At 43.3% G+C, this 22,190-nt stretch overlaps 1 protein-coding gene across 1 annotated transcript in view; it reads right to left on the bottom strand.

Annotated features, from left to right (window-relative positions):
- The window catches only part of LOC128307080 (uncharacterized), a 40,990-nt gene extending 26,095 nt beyond the window's left edge, over positions 1 to 14,895 (bottom strand). Inside the window, exon 1 of the mRNA XM_053044800.1 lies at positions 14,832 to 14,895. Within this exon, the coding sequence (XP_052900760.1) occupies positions 14,832 to 14,895 (64 nt within the window). The remainder of the gene's footprint in view (positions 1 to 14,831) is intronic.
- Positions 14,896 to 22,190: the final 7,295 nt, after the last annotated feature.

The following is a 22,190-nucleotide window of genomic DNA, read 5'->3' on the forward strand; positions in this document are numbered from 1 at the left end:
CATTGGCACAAGGGGAAGAATCGCATGCAAGTAGCTTAGGTCACTGCGATGATGAACAAACAGGAAGCGGGGAAAACACGCGACATGGTTTTGCGTTTCAAGTTTGTAAAGCTAACGAGCTATTCTACTTAGGCGCTGGCCGGTTAGCACTGAGAGTCGATCCTTGGGCAGCTTGAGCCATATTCTATCCTATCCGCTTTTCCACGGGCACCACTTGGTGCAACCTCCCGAAAGACTTCTTAGGTGAATATAAACAAAATAACAACGCTGTGCGGTACAGATATAGAGTGCACCCAAATGGACTAACTGAAAACCCGGGCTGTGAACGGCGGCCGCAAAATGGCGGAAGATGTGCAAAAGTCGTGTTTTTTCCCCCCTCGACGAGTATCTTAACGATACCAAAGGCAACTCCTAAAAGTGGAGTGAAGTAAATATTGCGTTTTTTTCTTCAACCCAACTGAACTGTTCTAAGGGTAGGCCGAACTAGAAACACTTGGTGGTAAATGAGATGATGAGAAAATGGGAATTCCTTCATGTGATATCTGTGATATGTTGGGAAATGCAGAGGCCTTTTATTGTTTAATTTCAACATTCTTTCGATCAACGAAACAGTTTTTTTAGTTGAAGTAAGAGTGATATGTTTTGGGTTTCTTCACTTGTTTCAGTGTCTATGATGAACCGTACTATAAAAGAACTTTAGTCACGAGACTGAGTCCTTGACGATTGTATAACAGCTGATCACGGACGTTAAAGAATGTCCGAGGGTCGGTATCGGACATTTGTCAAATGACTGCAATGATTTAAAGCAGAAAACGACGATCTTGAAAAATTTCACAATATTTACACAAATCTTAACATTGACAGTTCTCCGTGATTCCAGGATTTTGATGAAACTATGAAGTTTTTGTACTTTGGTGGTCTCGAAGTTTGCGCGTCATGTACAGTCCATGAGGTCGGCAACGCCTTGCTACGGCAAGATTTAGTTATTTCTTGGAATAATATATAAGTATTGGTAATAGATTCTCTAAAGGCATTGAAACCGGCTCTGTGGTGTAGTGATCGTGGCGTCGATATTTCACACGATAGGTCGCGGGATCAAATCTGATTTGGAACCGTTCCCGCATACGCAGAACAGTGACTACCAAGTTGTCAGTGTAGACAAAAGTCAAAGGAACCCATGAATGACAGGTCAAGACCTCCGAAGATGTCGTTCCACGGAAGGAAGTAGATAAGGAAAAATAAAACAAGTACATGATAGCCTTGTGATAAAGTGTTGACCAGGGACGGATGCCATATACATCCTTACACCACTTTGCAGCATGAACGTATCCCTAGCGTGAAATGATACAACCCCATCAGTAGAACATAATAGCGTTAAAGTTACTGCGAGTCGAGTCCATAGACTAGGCACGGGTGACTGCATCAGACCGAAACGTGTTAACATACGCTCGAACAAGACCGAGCTAAATCGACCGTGGCGGTTATTTTCCTTTTAAGTGTGCGCGGACACCGAACCGGTCCCTGCTGTTGCCGATTTCCTGCCGGAACCTCAGTTCGAACTCGGTATCAATCAATCGTATCCTTCGTTTCTAATACGCTTCCAGCAAAGGCACTTGAAATTCATCGCTCTCCTACACGTGGCACGCATGCATGCGATCAACAATCAATCATAACTCCAACAAGTCGCCCGACCTACCGTCGGTTACGACTTCCGCATCATTAATTCGCCGCTCAACCCGCCACTTTACTAGTTTTCTTTTTTTTTTCATTTGTTAGCTATCTTTTGCTCGCCAGCAAAAATCCGGATACCATGGAAAGAGCACGCCATAGATAGTAGCTCCTTTGTTCGTGAATATCCTTTCTTCGACTGCTTGTGGGGGGAAAAAGGGTTTCTTCCGGACACAACAAAGATGAAATGAGATAGAATATTGAGCAAATGGAATTTTGGAGAGGAGAGTACGGCAACTTGCTGAAATCAATGAAGCAACAAACTTAAACAACATGTCTTTGTGACCCCGGTTTGCTGCTTCACTGTGATCCCGACTGCGTAACGATGCTCTGGCGCCGGTGGAATACGTGTCCAGCCGGGATCAGAAACAATCCTAAAAATACATCAACAGCGATGTCAATCACATAGCAGCTGCCCTGATTAGGGTACGCACGCCACCGAATGGACGTTGTGCACGGACAAGGAATATAGTTACATCTAGCGGAACAACCTTATCGAGTGGAATTTTCCATCACTTTCTGTCTATTTGAGCTAGTTAGCGTAGCAAGCGGGACACATTCCAGACATGGCTGGGTCTTCATTTGCGGCACCGTCTCGGGAAGTTCGGGAACAGCGATAGGGAAAGTGTGTAAGCCTTCGTTGGGGTAAAATCGTTCTTGCTGCCTGCCCAGTGTCTCCATTCCGGCGAACGGTGATGACGATGAGCAAACTTAATTTGAACTTCTTGCATGCCAAAAACCGGGAGGACGGAATGTTCGGCAGTCCACCCAACGCTCTCTTGGAATGTTTCTCGGGAATGCACTTCTCGGACGGATCGGAGAGGGCATGCAAAAATAGTACACAGTCTTGGGGGTGTACGGACGAAGAGTTAAATGGTCTGGTGTTCGCGATGGAACCATCACAATTTCAGGTCAAGTCTGCAGGGGAGGCATGGAACTAACGTCTAAGAACTATCCGCTGGTGTGCGAGCAGAAGCTCACAATGTTCGATTGCACGAGCAAGGGCATCGGAAAGTAGGAAAATAGGGCAAACATGCAAAGGAGGAACATTTTTATGATAAGAAACGAAATTAACCAATACCAACTGGGGCGAAATTCCCCCTATGGTAGGAAGGAATGTTTGGTTCCTTTCGGATCGTGCAGCAGGACACCAAGATTGGGATGCGTAAAATATTAAAACAAAGCAAAAGAATCATGTTCGATAAGGCATTTCGAAGGGCACAAGTTGCACAACCACACCATACAAACACTGAGCTTTCATGCGCGAAAAGAATGAGATGGACAGAAAGAAAGAGGACAAGAAAGAGAGACGGAAAGAGAAATAGAGAGAAAGAGAGAGAGAGAGAGAGATACATTGTATGTCGGATGGGAAAAGTGTGAAAAGTAAACAACATAAATTCCATATCCGAAAACTTTTCCCATATTTTGTTACGGTTGCTGCTTGATAAAAACCTACAGGTAACGCTCGTTCTGGACAGGTCATTTTAGCCATCGTACACCTGCATACCAGCCACTAATCACGTATGTCTGTGTTCGTGCTTGTGTGCCTTGGCTTGGTGCGATGGTATGCCAACAATGTGTACGACACGGCGGACCTCAGAACAACATACAATCACTGTGTCTGAGGTTTTTGCTAACACCTGCACACACCTGCCCCAAAAATGCTTCCTACCTCCCTCCGCACGTTTGTGAGGAATCTCGTGACAGGGGCTAAAACTCGCCCGCAAAAAAAAGTAGCCAACACATTGTCAGGCATGCATGATAACGAACCTTCCGACATCTAGTGGCAAAAGTTAATAGGTGGGTGCACGAATAAATTGCTATATTTGAAGTTGTGTGATGTCCGTCAGAAATGCTTGGTATGCAGATTTTTGACAGCTAATTTGTGAGTTTAAATTATTAGCATTTTTAAGATGGTTTTGTTTTTTTTTTTTGGTAAAAAGAGCTCCAAACAAACGGCTCCGAAGTCTGACCCGACTTCAGCTCAAATCTTTGCACAAAAAAACAATAGGGATTCAAATGAAGGGAGGATAAGACATCCTTTAGTGTAATATAAATATAGCCATTTTGTTTTGAAAAGATACCAAACAAACTGATTTGTTTCCAGTGGATCGGTGTTTGCCTGACGAGGCAAGTAGTATTTATGACTCGCATCAGCGAGGATGCACCAGAAATTATTGCAAGTCCGAAAATCCTTGAAGAATGCCTTCGTTCTAAGATCGCTTAATTTCCATCGTATTTTATTCATAGCTCTACATTAGCTGTTGTTGTTCCTATTTTTAAATCGTTCGTGCATTCCATCATGTTGTTTATTCTTTGCTGAATGCTAACTATTGCCACCTGCCAACAGCTTATCAGCGCCACGTCCCAACTGCAGCAGATCACGCCTGAGTGCGGATAGTGTTCGTAATAAAAAAAAAGGAACAAGCTGGAAGAATGAAATCCCCAAATTTGCCAACGCGCTATTTGTGCTGGAGCTTTTCCTTACGCCCTTCATCTTCATCTGCCCTGCGTTAAGTGCATTGTGTAGAAATTGTTCGAGATCAGCGACAAAACGCTTCAATCGTTCCTGCCCCAGACTGGGATGGTAGTTTTGTTCGCAAGAGTTTGTTTATGTTTCGTATTATTATTTGTTTTTCTACCTGCCGTTTTGCGTTTTGCCGTGGGACGGAACGTTCCGATTTATGCCCAAAGATGCACCCGACCACACACCGGGCAAATTGCATAAAACAGCAGTTCTCGTGGCAGCAGGGAGACGGGTCCCTTTCGATGGGGATGGGGACAATAAAAGACAGCAAAAAGGGGAAAACAACAAACATCACCCTTCGAGCGTGAAAGAGAAACGATGGTTACCGTAAGGGAACGAAATGGAAAAGGGCAAAATATTTGGAACGAGTTTTGCTGCAGTGATTTTACGCTCAATTTAGAGAATAAATGATTTTTATCACCCTTTTTCTATGGCTTCACCGCCCCCCCCCCCCCCCCCCCCCGCCTTCCCGCAGCATCAGCTTGCGCTTGATCATTATTTAGACAAGTAAAACCATTTGAAGAAGAATTGTCGCAGCTTCGAGGTTATCGACGCTTCGTTGCCGATGCTTGGCAGTGCTGGCAGCAATAGCAAGCACCGAAGTACTGACACACATACTGTTTCATGTTTCAGCCTTCGGTGAGGTGCACCGTAAAAGACATGTCCCTCGCAATCCATTCGACATAAATGGCCACAGCCTGCAACAAGAAAAAAAAAAGAAAAGAAAAGACCAGAAATGCCACCTAATCCTCTCGCTGCTTGCCAATGGAGTGCCTTTCTTCGGCCTGGGTAGGGTACGCCCGGTATTTCTAGTCCCTCTGCTCTGTTTGTCCTTCGATTGCTTTTATTTTCCTCGGTTTGGTCTGTGATTTTCCCGAGGCAGTACTCTCGAAACCGGTCCCGGCGAGCTGGACGGTGGAAATGCTGAAGAAACACGATATGAGCGGTTCAGGTCCTCTCTTTCAAGATTTCTTTTCGGTCGGTCTTTCGGACATTTTTTTTTCCTCCCCCTTTGCCGTACCGAGTGGAAAACCTCAACGTGCTGCAATGTTACCGGAGGAAATTAAAGTAACGACAAAGCATACGGCACCGAGCGTATATCTTCCCGTGGGGGTTTATACGATGAGAAACTGCTCATAAAAGTGCCAGTGCCTGGTGATGGCTTAGATGCCCTTTTGCCGCTGTTTCTGGTGCAGCTTAAAGGATCGGAGCCTCGGGATCTTCACAACAACGATTGCATTTCCTTCATTCTGAAAGCTTTATTGTCGTGGATGTGGATGTGTTCGTGTTTTGCACCAATTTTGCTCCTTGGTCGGTGCTCCTACGATCGGTATGACCATTTCGTCCGCACGTAGGATATCCTCTCTAAGTGTAAGCGAGATTTAAGCATTTTCCTTAGGTCAAACTCGTCGCCGGTGTGTGTGTGTTTCGTACGATAAACTAGAAACAGACAGACGATTTTTGGACGTTTGATCGTTAGTCATAAATCTTCGACGCAAATCTCAGCTGGAACGTAAAGAAAACACACCGGTGGCCCCGAACTTGTTAGCAATGCAAAAAGTGAAGAAAGCACCAGGCAAATACAGGGCAGGGCTGAACCGGCACGGAAGCAAGAAAAAAAACGGACGCTTTGCCTTCACGGGATTACGAGCCTACCCTTCAACTCAGGCAAGGCAAGGGTAGAGTGCTTTTATTTTACTTTTGCTCAAAATAATGTTATTATATCTGGAGGAGATTAGATAGAATTAGGTTGCCCTTTGCGCCATTCCCTGGTCCGGGCTAAGCAATGGCATTAGTTTGTCTACAAAAGATTTCATCGAACTGGTTTTGTGAGTACAGGGATGCTCGGGACAGTCGGAATGCGCAATGGGAGATGTGAGAACACTATCTTTGGATGGTTCGAAAGCAATCATGGTTACTACATGTGTTAATCGTTGCGAATTATTTTAATATGTGCGAATATTTTAATATGAATTATTTTAATATTATTTTAATATGTCCGATCGGTTAGTTTTGTTTGTACGTTTCGTATAAAGTCCCATAGTCGTTACCATTTACAATAAGCAATAAATAACATCCGTTAAGCTTAATGTTTTGTAGAACAATTCATAACTCTAAAACAACAATTCATAAAATAAGCCAGAGCCTAGAATATGTCTTTTCAAGTAAGACCTTCAATATCGACTGCCACATGCGCAACATCAGAGACCTCTGAGTCTTCTCAATTGCGTGGGGTATTTTTAAGGATCTTGTCTGGACATACGCTTGCATAGAATAACCCAACGGATTAAGGGGGTCACAAATCGCTAGACCCTAAAGTTTGTATTCCTCGTTCGATAAGATAAGAAGTGTCAATTGATGCTCCATCCTGATGAAGGACAATGTTTAGATTCCTGGAGAAGTCGTCCCAGTCACTTATCTTGAGTCAAAGCTCAGTATCTGTCAGAGTTGACTGTCAACCGGTCATTCTATAGTCAACCCTTTAGGCCTGAGCCAACTTCTCTACACTGAACACCAATCGCGACAACCTAGACTAGGACTATTTGGAACTTCTAGTTCCTAGTTCCGGTACTCACATCTCTTAGACGCGTTCGCGACGAAGATGTTTAGAAGGATTATGGGGCCCGTATTGGGTGTGGGAAGTCAATGGAGTCTACGAGCTCGCACTGAGCCTCATTCTTCTTCGGTGGGCTGGTCGGTGGTGGTCCATGAAGTAATTTTCGGTCTTCCACATGGACAGCGTGGTAGATAGAGTGATGGTGCTGATGCCTCTGCCAGACTGCCGTCACGTGAGTGGTTTAGATGACTTTTACAGTGCTTTGATAGTACGAGGCGATTGAATACTTCGAAGGCTGATATTCAAATGGTATCTGAAGCGGTCTCCTGTAGTAAGTTCTGAGTTCTCCAGCTAAGGAATAAAGTGCAGTTAATTGATCCATACTATGTCAGACCTGTACTAGTGAGTTGTTAAATCCAAAAGAAGTATAAAAAAACAATCAACGCATGCTGGCGAGTTAAACCGATGTTCGAAGCTTAAGGTACGATACGATTTGAAGCTTAGCGATCAAAATGCTGTTTAAGCCCCTGTTCGAATCGCTGATACATCCCTTAAAGCCATTATTTTAGCATAGGAGGAGGAAATGGGTTGGTGAATGTGTGGTTTTCTACCAAATTTGATGACAACAGACTGGTGCCCCCATTCGGCGTTGATAGCGTTTCGCGTTGACTTTGGATTGAAATAATTTTCAAATTGCACCGACAGCGCTTTACCCCATGGGTCACTTTGGTATCGCCACTAGAGGGCGCCCATCGCTCTGGCACGGTGTGCGGCAGAGTGATTTGCTGTTTACACATCCCCAAATGACGAGTTCCTGTGCAATTTGTGTGCAGCTGGTTCGGTTGAAGAGACACGGGGTGCCCGACACGATGGGATTGTCGGGTAGAAATTGATGGACATTTAATCGTTATTGCTGGTGGCGGCACCATGAAACCAGAAATACGTTTTTTATTGCATCGTTAATGGTTTTGCGTTATCTTTCGCGAAATGCGAAAAGTGGTTCTAACGTCGAGGTCATGAAATAGTACACTTAGGAGCGTATATTGACGTTACAGTTGGAATTTTTTCCACAGAAATGGAAATAAATGCCCACTGTGCTTCGGAACAACGCATTCCAATTTAACCGAGAGTTTCATCTATCAGAAAGCTTGCCAGCTCATCTGCTCGATAATGAGAAAGTAAAATTCATACCATGTTATTCCCGAGCTGGTAACGGTTAGCATTGCCGCACGACGGGCACTGGGGATCTCAATGGCATTTGATGGTATTCGGTGCAGTTGTAAGTGCTTCATTCGACAGTATAATCTAAAAGCGGGTGCAGCGTGCGGAGTCGATGTTTTTAAATGCTGTTATTACTGCAAACCGAAATACATTGAATCCGTAACGGCAAGCACTTCGGACCGAAAAGAACACGACAAATTAATCATCCCACAAAACCATTACGATGTCGGTTTACGATTTTACCGCGCACTAATGTTGGACTGTTTGGAAACATACCTAGCCACGCATTTGTTTGTTTGCAGGTGCTACAGATTGGTTGTACGTGTGTGCGCGGGTTTAGCGTATGTGTGAGGGGAGGAAGTTTTCAGTAACAAGGGTGCAGCATCCACATACTGATGCATCTACAGATTTGTATTGCAATTGATGACAAGTTTAATACCCGGATAGTTGCATTGAACAGATTTTGAACGTCAAATCGGTTAGAATTGAAATTCGCTTAGAACGCCGTAGGACAGACATAATCTGACTAAAATGATTTTCCGATACGTTAATTTTTCCCGTGATGATTACTACTTCATTGATTCCGTTGAATATATATGGACTACAACGTTAGGCTCACTAGTTTGAAGTATCTTTCAGGATGTTTTACCGATAGACAACAACTTACTTGTTCGATGCATAGAAACATATTAAATACTTAATTAATTATTAACTTATCCGACTTAATTACTAATGTTTGGCACGGTCCTGGCACGATTCACCCATGAGGCCTACCACGCTTCTCTGTCCATGAGGACAACCTAAAAGGACTCGTTCATAGTCATTCAATTGACATAACCAGCCCACCGGATCCTGGCGAGTTTGATTCGGTGTTCCAAATAAATGTATTCAACAGTTCAAATTTACTGACGCAGTGAGTCGTTTAACCAAGGAAAAAAACTTTCATCTTTATCTCATACTTCACAAACATCCAAGATGCAAATGCTTCGACATTGTATCAAACAATAAGACAGCAACAATAACTTGTTCTGGTAACGAAGCGATGAATCGAATTCCGTGCAACTTGATACGGTACGTCTACTCGCATCGTTTATCGTTGCGTGAATCGGCAGCTCGTTCCTTCACTCGCGCTTTCCAAGTGCTTCGCGTAATTAAAACGGCATGCCTATTCGCAGTAAAAGTAAAACGCGCGAGAAATCCCGCTTTCATTGTGCGGCAAACAAAAGGATGGATGGCAAAATATTTGAAGAAGCAGGAAACGGTAGAAGCGGCACCGCCGAAGGATGTAATGCAGTTAATTATAATTGAGAAAATATGATGTGATATTGTTGTAAAATGTTTCACCTAGCGCTCTTCCGGTGGGCGCGGCAGAAAAGCGCGCCACCCAAAGGCGAGCGCATGAATCACAAGCAGTAATCGGGGAAACAAAAAAACTTTGCGTACCCCTTTTCCTACCACCGGCTGCGCAACAAATTTCGCGCCGGCAGATTTTCTCCAACTGAATGGGCCAAGGGGCTTCAATGTGGCAAAACTCGAAAGTGAAATATGATACCGTGACCAGGGCAGTGGCGGATTTAACATTGTTCCAGTTTATGTTTCCGGCTCATATTGTCCTGTTCGCACCGACTGTCCTCGTTTCGTCCCGTTTTCCGTCTCCTGATGGCGGGGGCTCATGAAAAATAATTTCCAACTCGCTTCGCGATCTTCAATTCGGGTCTCTTTTTTGTACTCTCGAGTAAGTAAAAAGACGAATCTAGTTTGTTTGGCAGATGACGGGTGCCATTTGCCGCTTCCCGTACTCCTGCCGAATGTTTCCGGATGTGTACTCCGTCGCGCTGCTAATGCTTTAAGGGCTACCGGTGGAATAATTACGTTACCACCGTCCCACCGCTAGCAAAACCGTTCATTCGCTGGTAATCCTAGAGCGTGCTGGATATGCTTCCTTTGCGTTTTTTTTTCGCATTGCCGGTCGGAAAGCAGCGATTAACTGATGAAGTTTTCAGTTTCATCAACTCCTATTACAAGGCCTGGCAGAAATTTCCACGAAAAACCAGTTACTGGCTGCTACTGAATGCTTTCTGTTTTTATCTTTGAGAAACTGTTTCAGTTCACAACGAGAAGCATTCGCACTGAGTATACGTTGAATCACATTGAAGCGTAGATAATGTAAAATTTAAATAAATTGTTTTGCTACTATTCACCGGTAAGATCTCAACTAGCGCACTCTTGAAGGAAGTGACTATGAGGAGATGTTATACCATTCCATGTTATATAGAGTTTTGGTGATTGAAAGTACTTTTATTAGCATGGACATTTATTCTTGTGTCTGAAGGATTACTTACTACATCTAATACCATCTAGCAAGGAATGAATTCATCATCATCTTCGTAAATTAGGCATAATTTCTGATCTCGTAAGCGTAACTGAGAACCAAACACCGCCGGCATTTTATTCACCACGCGGTGTTGAGCCATCCGAAGACCCATCTATGGAATAATTTTCGATTCTCATCTATTAATATTGTAATGAATTCATTATTTCATTGGCTGGTGGATAATATGAAACTGGTTGGAAAGTTCCTCGCCCCCCGGTGAAGCTAAAAGCACCTAATACGCCATGACACAACGCAGCATCCAGGCACGTTTTGAAGCCATTTTCCCTGGTAAGAATTCACTGCTAACGGCTGTTTGGTCGGATCGCCGAAATAAAGGAAAAGAGAAACGCAATGGTCCTGGTTTATGTAGCGTGAAGGCATAAATTGGGCAAAACAACAAAACCCTGCGCGGAAAACCCACAATGGAATTGAAATTTGTTTTCCTACGTGAGACGCATAAGGCTCGTTGATGCAAATTGTGAAGTGGTCGGCGGCGGCTCAGTGCTGTTACTTTGTGTACGTGCGCGTATGTTGTTGCTGCATTACCATAAGCGTGATGTTTATTTATTTTGTTTAGCAGTTAATCTTTTGCCACAAAACAAAACAAAAATCCGCTAATGGCAGAAGAAAATATGCAGAAAGTGCGAGTGAAATTAACTTGCGGCACACACAACACCGCGGCTAATCAACAACAATGAAATGCTAAAATCTTTCGATCAGGTGATTCGGGAGTCGATTCAAGACACATACTTCAGCCTGCTCTTTAGCACATTAACTTTAAAGGTGGTAGCAGGTGGAGGAAGGTATCCTGCAGCAGTTTCGAAAATACGAAGTTAAACGATCCAGTTACACGGCTACGCAACAGAACTACGAAGTTAACAAACACTCTTGCAGGTATGCAGAGGAGTCTTCTTGAGGTCTTGGAGTTCTTCTTATTTTGGAATAAATTTGTGAACAGAGATGCACGTGACCTGTCGTAGGTGGCTATCGTCTAGAGTAGGAGACTGATTTTCAATGACAAAGAACTCGATAAATCCTCTCTTTCTCCGTATTGTTCGAGACTGACTTCAATAAACCCTAAACTATCTGTTTATAAATTGTCTTATTTCTTTGTACATATAGCTAAATAAGTACTGACGAACCAGTATCAGCAGCCAGGGAATTAGTAAAATGTTATCGAAGGCAGCGAGTTTATGATTTAATGGCTTTGATTAAAAGATACAAATCAAGGAAATTAGAGCCTACAAGAAGTTGAAGTTGTAGTTCTTAGACGAGTCTCGTGATATACGTAGCATATAGATACTATGCATATGTCTAAGCCTGAGTAGAATCTAAATAGAAAATTTTCAAAAAGGATAAATAAAATTAGGATAAAATAAAGGAAATGTTGTAAATTATAAAACTGATTGCAACTTAAATTGTGTTGTTTTTGCTGCATTAATGCAGCAAAGCTGAATTCTGAAAGCTTTATAAATACATGTCGTACACAAAATGTCCCAGATTCCCTGAAGATTGCATGATATCCTCGTTAATGTGTCGTTGCTGTCTCGAAGCTAGCTGGAAACCCGATTTGACCCAACTAACAATGTGTGTACATGTCCTTCCTGGGATAAGAAAATCGCATTCCAGCTTGAAAGAGCATCTTGGGCGGTGCGCATACCGCAACTGCTGCGGAAGTCGTCACTTCGACGCTACTCGACCCAAACAATAGACCTTCTCAGCGCTCCTGGGAATGTATTACAATGTTCGCTCGACGTATCTAAAACCGATCTGACTGCCTAAGATATCAAGCATGCAACATCATTATGTGTCATCGCTAGACGTCGCTAGAGCGCACCCTGGAGTATGTTTTAATGGTACGCCGGAAATCCGATTGCGATTGGCAACACACTCGAATCACACTACGTATTCATCGTAGCGCACGTGATTTCCACGAATTTTAGTGCAGACCATCCGACTGGCAGTGCGACAGTGAAACGCGCACTTGCCTTGAAGCGCCCAACACTAACGGGACACCCGTGGCATATCGGTTCTACCGAGGTCCGAGGTCACCTGCTGGCGGAAGGTGCGGTATCATCTTCATGCCCGTTCGTCAATAGCTATCTATCAGCGTAGGTTTGCAAAGCCGATTTCGCCCGACTGTCTGCCAACTTTTGGCAAAGCACGCTGTGAGCAACCGACATTGACTGTTGCATTTGCCAGCCTTGGCAGCTGGAGCAACAGTTTCTTTATTGCATCACCGTCTCGGAAGCCGTTGGAAAGTTTCGCTGTTGTGTTGCGTCTTCTTCGGGGCATCGGTGTAGTCGTATCCGTCCGGTGTCCGGGTGAAGCTGCTCCACGTTTGCCTACCATTGCCATGGCGACCGTTTAATGAATGCTTGCGCTTCTCGGTTCGCTTTTGTCCTGGCCGACCCGAACCGAATTAGGGACCGAATGAACTTTGCATATCGTTTTCAACCATTACTCAATGCATTACCCCGGATGTGCCGATTCGTGGGTGATCGAACCGTACAGGTGATGTTGTTAGTTAGGCCGAGTACGAACAAGGGAAAAACACCCGTGAACGTGACAAGCGCCTAGTGTTTGCGCTGTTCCGTACCCGAACTGGCGCCTTGATGGGACATTTTGCAACATTTTCGCTCCTGCCGGTGCCTCAACGGTGTGGTGTCTTTGGCGTTTGACTAATCGTGCCGCAAAAAAAAGGGGTTCCACGGGTTGCGATACAGATACGTTCCAGCTCGCAACACCCATACCAGCACGTCCAGCAGCTCAGGCACGTTTCGCACGGGCCGGAGCTTGTTCACTTCGATTTACGGTTGATTCATTCGTGCGAATATTTTTCCCAAACCCAAATACCGCTGCCGAGGGACCGGCATCGGCGAGGTTCGGTCGTTTCATATTTCATGATTATTGTGTCATCGCCATTCCCGCAGCCGTCCCAAAAAACCGGGAGCACCGTGTTATGCGCAAGAAGATGAACGCACATGTGTGAGGACTCGCCATTTGCATAACCGTAGGCTAACGATTCGCATTGAGAAGGAATTTGTCAGCTTGTCGTCACTCAACATCCGAGCTAGTTGTTGTGTGAATGTCTTGCGGTTGACGGTGTGTAACACATGCTCGCGTTGATATGGCACTACCATACCCAGCTCGTAGACGAGGTTTTCTTTTTGGTTGCGCAGAAGTTTCGTGTTGTGAGTGCGAATTATTCAATTTGATGTATTGAATAAAATATCACTGGAATTGAACCGCGTCAAACGTGTCAAGCTGGCTGCTTGTATCGTGAAAGCACCGTGTATAAGTCAATTTCCCTGCCGAATAGAGAGCTTGCGACGTCTTTAACAACTTATCGCTGAGCTGCTGATGAATTCGGTTAGTGAAGAATTGCAAAAACCTATCAACTGGTCATGGTTTCGTTCAAGAAGAATCAGCTTGCCCAACGGGCGTGCTGATCCATTCGGATGCTACCAGAATTGGGAAATGTTAATGAATCTCTTAACATGGACATTCTTGGTAAGAAACTTTAAACGGTCATTCAGCGAGACTGGACATCATTAACTATTTAATACACACTTTCTGAACTCTTTACAACTGTTCAATAATTTTGTAGCAATTTATATTATTTACGAAACTGTTAATTAATAAATTTCTTCTTATTCTACCACTTTCGCGAGGTAGTTCCATGGTAACATACAGGAATCCAGCTTTTTAGGCATTAGGCCGTTAGGCTGTTGTATCATTTCGTGTACTGAACTACAGGAGGAGTCATTTTTTTGTCATTTTTATAATTCATACATTAATTGATAACAGTTGATGCAACATTCGAAGACTACATTTACTATTCATTTATTTCACCAGGTTGGATTTTATGAATTTATGCAGCGACTTCGAAAACTATTTCATCGCGTATTGAGCGAAATATCACCTTTAAATCAGTTCGTAAGCTAAACGCTCTTAGTCAAATTAGTTTTTTCGCGTTAGAATTTTAAATAACAAATATGGACCATATGAGTTTTCTGTAGATGATCCACCCTGTGATAATGTAAGGTGCGTAAATACGAGATTCAAAAAAGTCAACCAAAGCGCTCGAGGTTCGGAAAACTTCTGTGGTCGGTCAAACATTGATTGATCGATGCGTGATAAAATATTCACATTGGGAAGCTGAAACGTACATACACTTTATCGGTGGTTATACTGATAACAAAAAAACAAACAAAGCGTTTACATCAGTTCCTGATCGAATACGTTATTCATTATGCTACTGTATTTTTAACTACCACTGACAGATCTGATTGTTTTGTTTTGATTAAATTTTGAAGTAGATTGGAGTGTGACATTTATGAAATTTGTGGTGCACTACTCTCCATCACTGCTCCATGTGAGTATCTTGATCATTTATGCGAACATATTACGCCAGTACATACCTTGTATCATCACAAGCATTGTGCAAATTGGAATCCAGCGTAGTACCTGCATCAGGATCACCATCTTGGCTCAAATGACAACCATCGGGGATCGAATTCAACACATCACATTGTCACACACCGCACCGGTTTTTTGCAGTCAGAACACACTGAGATGCACCATTTGTTTTCCGTGCGTTTGATTGATGAAATTGAGTGACGTTCACCTTAACCGGTGTCTTAAAACGTGAGTACTATTGGACGCAGGTACACCGTGTTACTGTTATGCAATTTTATGTTATCACACTACTTAACGATCAGCGCCATTATGAGGGTAATGTTTAGGATTGCAAATATAAATAGTAGAAATATTGAAACTAAGTTAATTTTAGTTTAATTTTTCGGTTGGGCTACAAACCCGAATATCCGACCAGGAAAAATGGAACCAGTACAAAAAAATGTTAACTACAATTTATGCTATTTTAAACTTTAAACAATACTTAAGCCTGGTGGCAATAAAAAAAAAACAAACAAAACTGAAATTTCCCGAGGCTGTATATGTGTGCCTTTCCTTTGAGCACTTGTGGCAACGGTGGCATTTACTATTTGTTCTACTAACAGTCTGTGACCCACGATGCCTTTAGGGCGTGGTAGCTTGTTCGAACTGTCGGGCTCTTCGTTCCTTACACCAACCTCACCGCCGGTAAATAAGTCCACTACCCGCAAATTCCCGCGTAACCACAGCGTGTGCAATGTTTGGTTTTGCTAGCCAGCTTAGGACAGTCACGGGCACCTTGAGTAAAATGTCGCAACACACGCGCGCGTCAAGTGTACGATAATGCGCGTCTCGTCCCCGGGGTGGTAGAAGTATACGGTTGGTTTTACAGGTGGGGCTTTTTGCGCTAGCTGTGACATACGCAAGGATACGACTACTACTGATTCACGTCCAGATCGAGTCATGGCTGTCGTGTCGAAGATACGGGCAGCCGAATCTGTAGCACCGAATCCTGCTACAGCATCCGAAACGGACACGAGCATCGGGCGGGCCGAACCGCCGAGAGACAGCGCGCGCTGAGAGCCACCAGCACCAACCTGCTGGCGAACGTTGATGATTTTGATAATGATTGCTCAATGATTGGTACCAGTAGCAGAGAACCTTCTCTTCAGCGTTCGTTTCTCTTGCGCGGAGCGTTTGCTAAGGATAGTCTGCTCGCCCTTTGAATTTCCATTGTAATGATCCATACTTTTTACGGGGAGTCTCGTCCGCTAGTAAAAAAAAAACCAACCACATCCTGCATCTTGGCTGCCGATGCTTTGTTTGGATGAGCATGTTGCTTGCAAAGCGCTTGCTAAAAGGATATTGATATAGTTAAACCATAATAATTTCACATTTTCTGCTCCCTCTAAACGCTTCCGCTGCAAGGGAAGCTTTATACTTCGTCGGCTGATAATTCTCCATAAAGAAGTTTCGACCTTTGGAGCACGGCTGTTTTTGCTGTGAAATAAATTGAAAGAAATAAAAAAAACAACTCACACACACATACATCTAACCTTAAACGGCTGCCTAAGCCCCATCGGTTCATTCGGTTCATTTTGTCGGTTTTTGAAACGTTTTCCAAAATTGATTTATCTACGCTAAAAATGTTGCTACGAAATAAAGAACTTTCCTGTCATGATGCTGCTCGCGTCTTGTATGAAGTTTCCGTTTCGGGGCCGGGCCGGTGTTGAAGTACAGTGTCATGCACACAGTAGAAAGAGGAGCTTCTTTCGCCCCTTGAAAGCAGATCAACACGAGCCCTACCGTCCTTCATTATCCAACCGAAAGGCTTTCAATAAGCAAAGGCAAAGTGATGGCAAAGCAAATAGAATGCAGGAATGTGAAACTACTTCATCGCCGAAAGCAGCCATTTCGTATTGGTAATTGAGAGTAAGATTTTTTTAAATATCCTCCTAGAGCCTCCTAGCATGGGAATATTTCAGCATGTCAAAATGTAGGTCGATTTTAGAACAAGAACGTCGTACTTCATAAAGGTGTGCTATAGGCGCTAGCAATGTGAATATACAGGAAAAAGATGGCCTGCCTTAAATTTCTGTTAAGGAAACAATCACAATCAATTAATTATAAAATCCTACACGGGCGGCAGAAGATCGAGAGTCCCACGCAAACCAGATCTAGTGGGTGGCGCAATTCGAACAGCTGTAGAGAATAGACCATCCCAGAGGTACTCTTCTCCAAAAACCGACCTCTTCATAACGCTCTCTTATTTTCGCCATTTTTTGTTGTTGTTGTGGTGCCTCTGCTGTCTTGCACTGCATGCATCCATGTGCGTTAGCCAACACTTTCACTTTATTTATTCACTCTTTTCATCGCGCTTTCTATCGTTTGTCTGATCTTCTAGGGTGGGTAGTAGGTTCGTCTAGGGGTGCTTTTTTGCTTTCAAATTTATTGTTCAAGTAATTTTGGGTTACGCTCTCTCTGGAAAATTAAGTTTTTTTTTTTAGGTATACTTGAAGCGATTGAAAACAGAAACACGATTTTGATTTCATCGTTGAGCGCTTTTTACAATTTTTAGACATATTGCATACGTTTATTTGTAGTTAATAACTGTTTCTCTGCATATTACACCGCGAGGTTTATTTCAGTCATCTTTAAAAGGTTAAGTGATCTTTTTGGTTTTTAGAGGAAATTTTCGATTAGAAGCCAAGAGTTCAATGCATAAATGTATCTGTTTCCGAAAATTGCTAACTCGTGCTTTTTTTTCAATTTTACTCCCTATAAAATTGACTTCAGTGTATAAGTGCTGTCTATGACACAATGACCATCTCTTTTTCCGTAGGCCTCTTTATTGGAATGACAGTTCCAACAAAACCAACATGCCTTTGTGTTCAGTGTGTTCTCTTGTTTTGAGTTATCTGAAGTGCTGGCTGGTGTAAAATTTGCTAAATTCGATTTATTTCGAAGCTGCTACCATTGCGTTCCGTGCGCCGAAGCGCCATCCCCTCGTCGGCTTCGGCTCAACGACTATTCATCCACACACATACATTCGTTTGCACGAGAGCATAGTTTTGGGGGTTCTTTTTTCCCATTCCCATCGCAGCTTCCTCTTTTCCCGCGCCGCTGGATCTGTCTTTGGTTTGTGGAGAAAATGGAACATGCTGCCGGCACGCCATGGTAATAAAATTAAACCTTGACGACGCGCTGCAATGGGTGGGTAATAGAAATTTGGCCCCGGTCTCTTTCCCCCGGGGTGGAAAAGGCAGTATCAGTCGCGTCGATTGACGAAATTGTAAATGCTTGACGGGTCATGCAGAACGGTATAGATGGGCTGGATAGATTTGTGGAAATTCAGGGCTAATTTAGTCAGTCGACGCGAATTGCTTCTAGAATGCTTAATCGGCCCGGCCCGTTGGTAGCCCGTATTTTCGTGCTCGAATCAGATCAGTTCACTGATTATGTACCAGTGTGTGTTTCGGCGTTTCTTTATGCCAGTGTTTTGCTTTCTATGCTTTTAACGTGTGTTATGTTTGTCAGTCCAAAGTGCATCCCCGAAAGGAGTTAAAAACACCGGAATAATGTGATGCCGCAAAAGATTGGGAGACCATAACACCACTTTAGTACATATAATCTAACATTTTAGGCAAGCGTTTAGTGTATATCAAGTGATCGTTTCGAAAAAAGAGTATCGGTTCCTCTAAGCCAATTGTTACTTTTACTTCAGGTACCAGGCGCCTCCACCAGGTACCAGGCGCCCCCATTCGAGATTGTAGTAAATAGTCATAATTGGTATTAAATGCATAAAATCTTCTCGACGTAGAGGATACCATTAATTCGGGATTGCAAAATAAGTTATAAAATTGTTGTGTAAGAACGTAGCTTTAAAAGTGTAAGAAATTTTTTAACTCGAAAGACATAACAAAAACACTTCCGGAAAGCCGCTACTATCGTGCAGCACGTCACTAGTCACTGTACTAGTTCACTGGGTAAAAGTGCTAATTTTATTATTTGTAATTAATAAAAACTATCCCAAAATCTAAATCTGCTGATGTCACTTAACATGGATTAGCTAATAAGGTACCGGGCGACCCCATGAACTACCAGGCGCCTCCATTGAATTAATATTTTTTATTTATATATTTTATTCTTATATTTCATTTATTTAAGTTATCATATCTGTATTGACGTAATCATTTTCTTAATAAATTATTCTTTTTTCATTATTTTTTTTAACCATCATTAATCTTAATAATATGGTTTTTTATGGGAAGAGGTTTGTTTCATACTGCTCCAAGATCAGGCGTTACACTACAGGTATTTAACGTATGTGAAGTTTTTCTACTCTAGCCCTTGCCTCCTTTAACTCCTTCTTTCACTTCTCCATTAACTGTGCTGTGTGCAGTACGCACAAGTGTAATGTGCGTGTTAGCGTGTATGTTTGGTGGTAAATATGTGTTTATAGAGCCAGCTGGAGGGCAGCTGGCAAAGCGCAACGTAGAGTGCCAACTGGTCAAATAGAACGATTTTGATGCAATCATTTAATCCGTCCAAGTCGTGCTACTGCCACCCCTAGACCAGGACCTTCATACCCCATGCGACTGTGAGCTTACATTCGTGTATGGCAAACTACTCTTATAGCCTTGCCACCATCACACCGACGCAACATCCACTTCCGCAGCGTCTTTGACACCATATCGTTTTGCTGTAATCGGATTTAATCCGCTCATGCTTCCAATGCCAATTGGCATGAAGGGAAAAACAAACTAACTACTACCCGGCCCCACACCCATGCTGGTTCCATCCCGGTTCTCGAATAGTTTCCCGGCCCCACTCTGGCCCCCCCGTCTGTGCCGCCATTTTCAATCAGACAATCAGGAAGTGGGGCTAGCTGGACGGAACCGGGCGCCCTTGCAAAGCATAAACGTTTCAACGGATTTATTTCATTACTTTTGTTCGCTGTCGCGGGGTTCACAGAAGCTCACTTTTTCTTTCTCTGATTTCCGCTCCGCACCACCCCCGCTGCTCTTGTTCCATTATTTCCGTTAACGACACATATACACGCACACTCACGCGCTATTTGGCCGCACCCGAGCAAGCTGGAGAACGAAGGCAGTTTTAGTATTTTTTGTTTTGTGCACGTCGTGTGTGCACTCGTATGTGTGTGTGTGTGTGTGTGTGTCTTTGTTGGATGGGGTGTACTTTTCCTTCCAACCATTAACTCAATCTTATTCTTTCCACTGGCATGAGTGTTTCTTCTTTCTCTCGTCTGCCACTGCCGACAACTGACAAGGAAAAAGGATCGACCGGGCCCATAAAACCATATTAAATAGCGTAAAGTTAGCGTACGCGTGCAAAATTTACAACACCCTGGGCACAAAACCCATGGGCACCCGTATATGAAAATCGTTGTCCTCAACGACGACGCGTACGGGGCCTCCGAGCTGTCCGAACGAAGTCCAATAGCGTCCGGCGCAAAAATGCGATCTTCATGTACATATTACAGATAAGACAATAATGAAGGAAAATGGATTGCAATAAAAATCCGTTCTCGAGCGTTGTCATATACGCTTCCCTTTTCTATTTTCATTCCGTTCTGCGTACTTTTGGGGTAAAATATAAAAACCGGGAAAAAAAGAAATGTTATTTTCACAGTATGTCACGGGCCTGGTAACAGGAGCGAATGAGCGAATGAGAAGAACAAAAGAGAGAGAGAGCGAGAAAGAGAGGGAGAGAGAGAGAGAGATAGAGAGAGAGAGAGAAGCACGACCAAAACCATCTATACACGTGCAGACGGCAGTGGCCACTGACCATGCTGCTAGCACTGTTCCTCAATCATGGCGGTGTGATGGCTGTTGCCAGCCACATTCCAATAAAGCTGGCGCTAGAATCGTTGCTAGGACCGCATTTAAATTCCAGCGGAACAGACACGGTTAAAGGAAATTCACACGTCGCCGATTGTGTGAGTTGGTGTGATTATTTCAACCAAGTCACGTGCCAACGAACCAGCGAAGAACAACAAACTTGGCGCTATAACAGCGCGGAGAAATAAAAATTGTAACAAATTTCAAACACAAGCAGCACGGGAACGGCCATCCACAAAACTATCAGCACTGCGTTGGTTTGGGGTTTGTTGATGATAGTAGCACTACTGGAGGTATTCGACGTCGAATAACGAGGCGAGAAAACTTTTCCTCGCTTCTCGTTTTAGACAATAGCGTTACAGAGCGTTTGCTACAAAACCGCTTACTCGACGACTTGAAGGGAGAGGACCGTTTAGCACAGGGAAACTATGTTTCCCTTTATGTAATGTTAAATTCAATTAAAAAATTCACACCTTTTGGCAAGCACGCGGTTGATGCTTATTTAACAAAACTTTAAGTTAAATCTGCTGTTATTGCGAAATGTATTCTAATTTTTAGATCGTATTGGAAATAATGTTCGGTAAAGTAGCTCTTTAAAATGAATTCAGCGAACGGTTCGCCCTCAGCGAGGTGAAGGGTGAGCAGGAGGTAGCTCAAAGCTCGAATAAATTAGCTCAAATCGAACGCAACGATGAGCACGATGAGCAGGATTAGTAAAATAACTAGCTGAGCTGCCTGTGTGCAAGTAATGCGCAAAGCGCTCCTAGTTCTCTCAGTCTAATAATCAGTCTAATACTAATTGTTATAATTCATGTGCGTATGTTACAATTTTACACATTGTAACACAAGGACCTTACACAATTTAAATAGTTCATTTGTCTCGATTTTTCCTAATAAATTTCACGCTGTCAATGGTTTATATTCTATACGCAATGTTATCACTAACATGGGTTGATTTGACATTTGACTCCGTTGAACTTGTCGTCGGGCGCTAGTCAGCCATGTCGAAATCGAGCACCGTAGAGCAAACGAAGCTAGAACACTGCCCTTTATGTCTACCTCATTTCGTTGATGCTGCTGCTCGGTGCCCTTTTCTTGTTTGATTCCGTGCCTGTTTCGGTATGGTGTATTAAAAACCAAGCGAATGAAGGCCGGAGTGCATCACGTTCAATGATTAATGTTTCTCAATAAAACTGGACGCGGTTCATTCTATGGGTACAGGCTTACGCTCTAATGCACGTGGAACGTGCGATGGCGTGGAATAGGGGCGGACAGTGTGTGTGGTTTTGTTCACCATCCTGTGTTTCATCAGCGAATCAACTTCCTGCCTTTAATACCTCAACACAAACGTTGGTTACGATGGCTCCCTGTTTTATGTATGTGCTTTAACGGGTAGCGGGTACCTATTTAGCGATCATATTATTTTGCTCTCACAGAGGGCGCCCAAAGTAGGGCAAAAGTGTGAGAAGGAGGAAAATAACTAAAAAAAAACACACACACACACTCACATACTACAAGGTGACT

The sequence above is a fragment of the Anopheles moucheti genome, chromosome X (assembly GCF_943734755.1).
Source record: "Anopheles moucheti chromosome X, idAnoMoucSN_F20_07, whole genome shotgun sequence".
Taxonomy (NCBI): domain Eukaryota; kingdom Metazoa; phylum Arthropoda; class Insecta; order Diptera; family Culicidae; genus Anopheles; species Anopheles moucheti.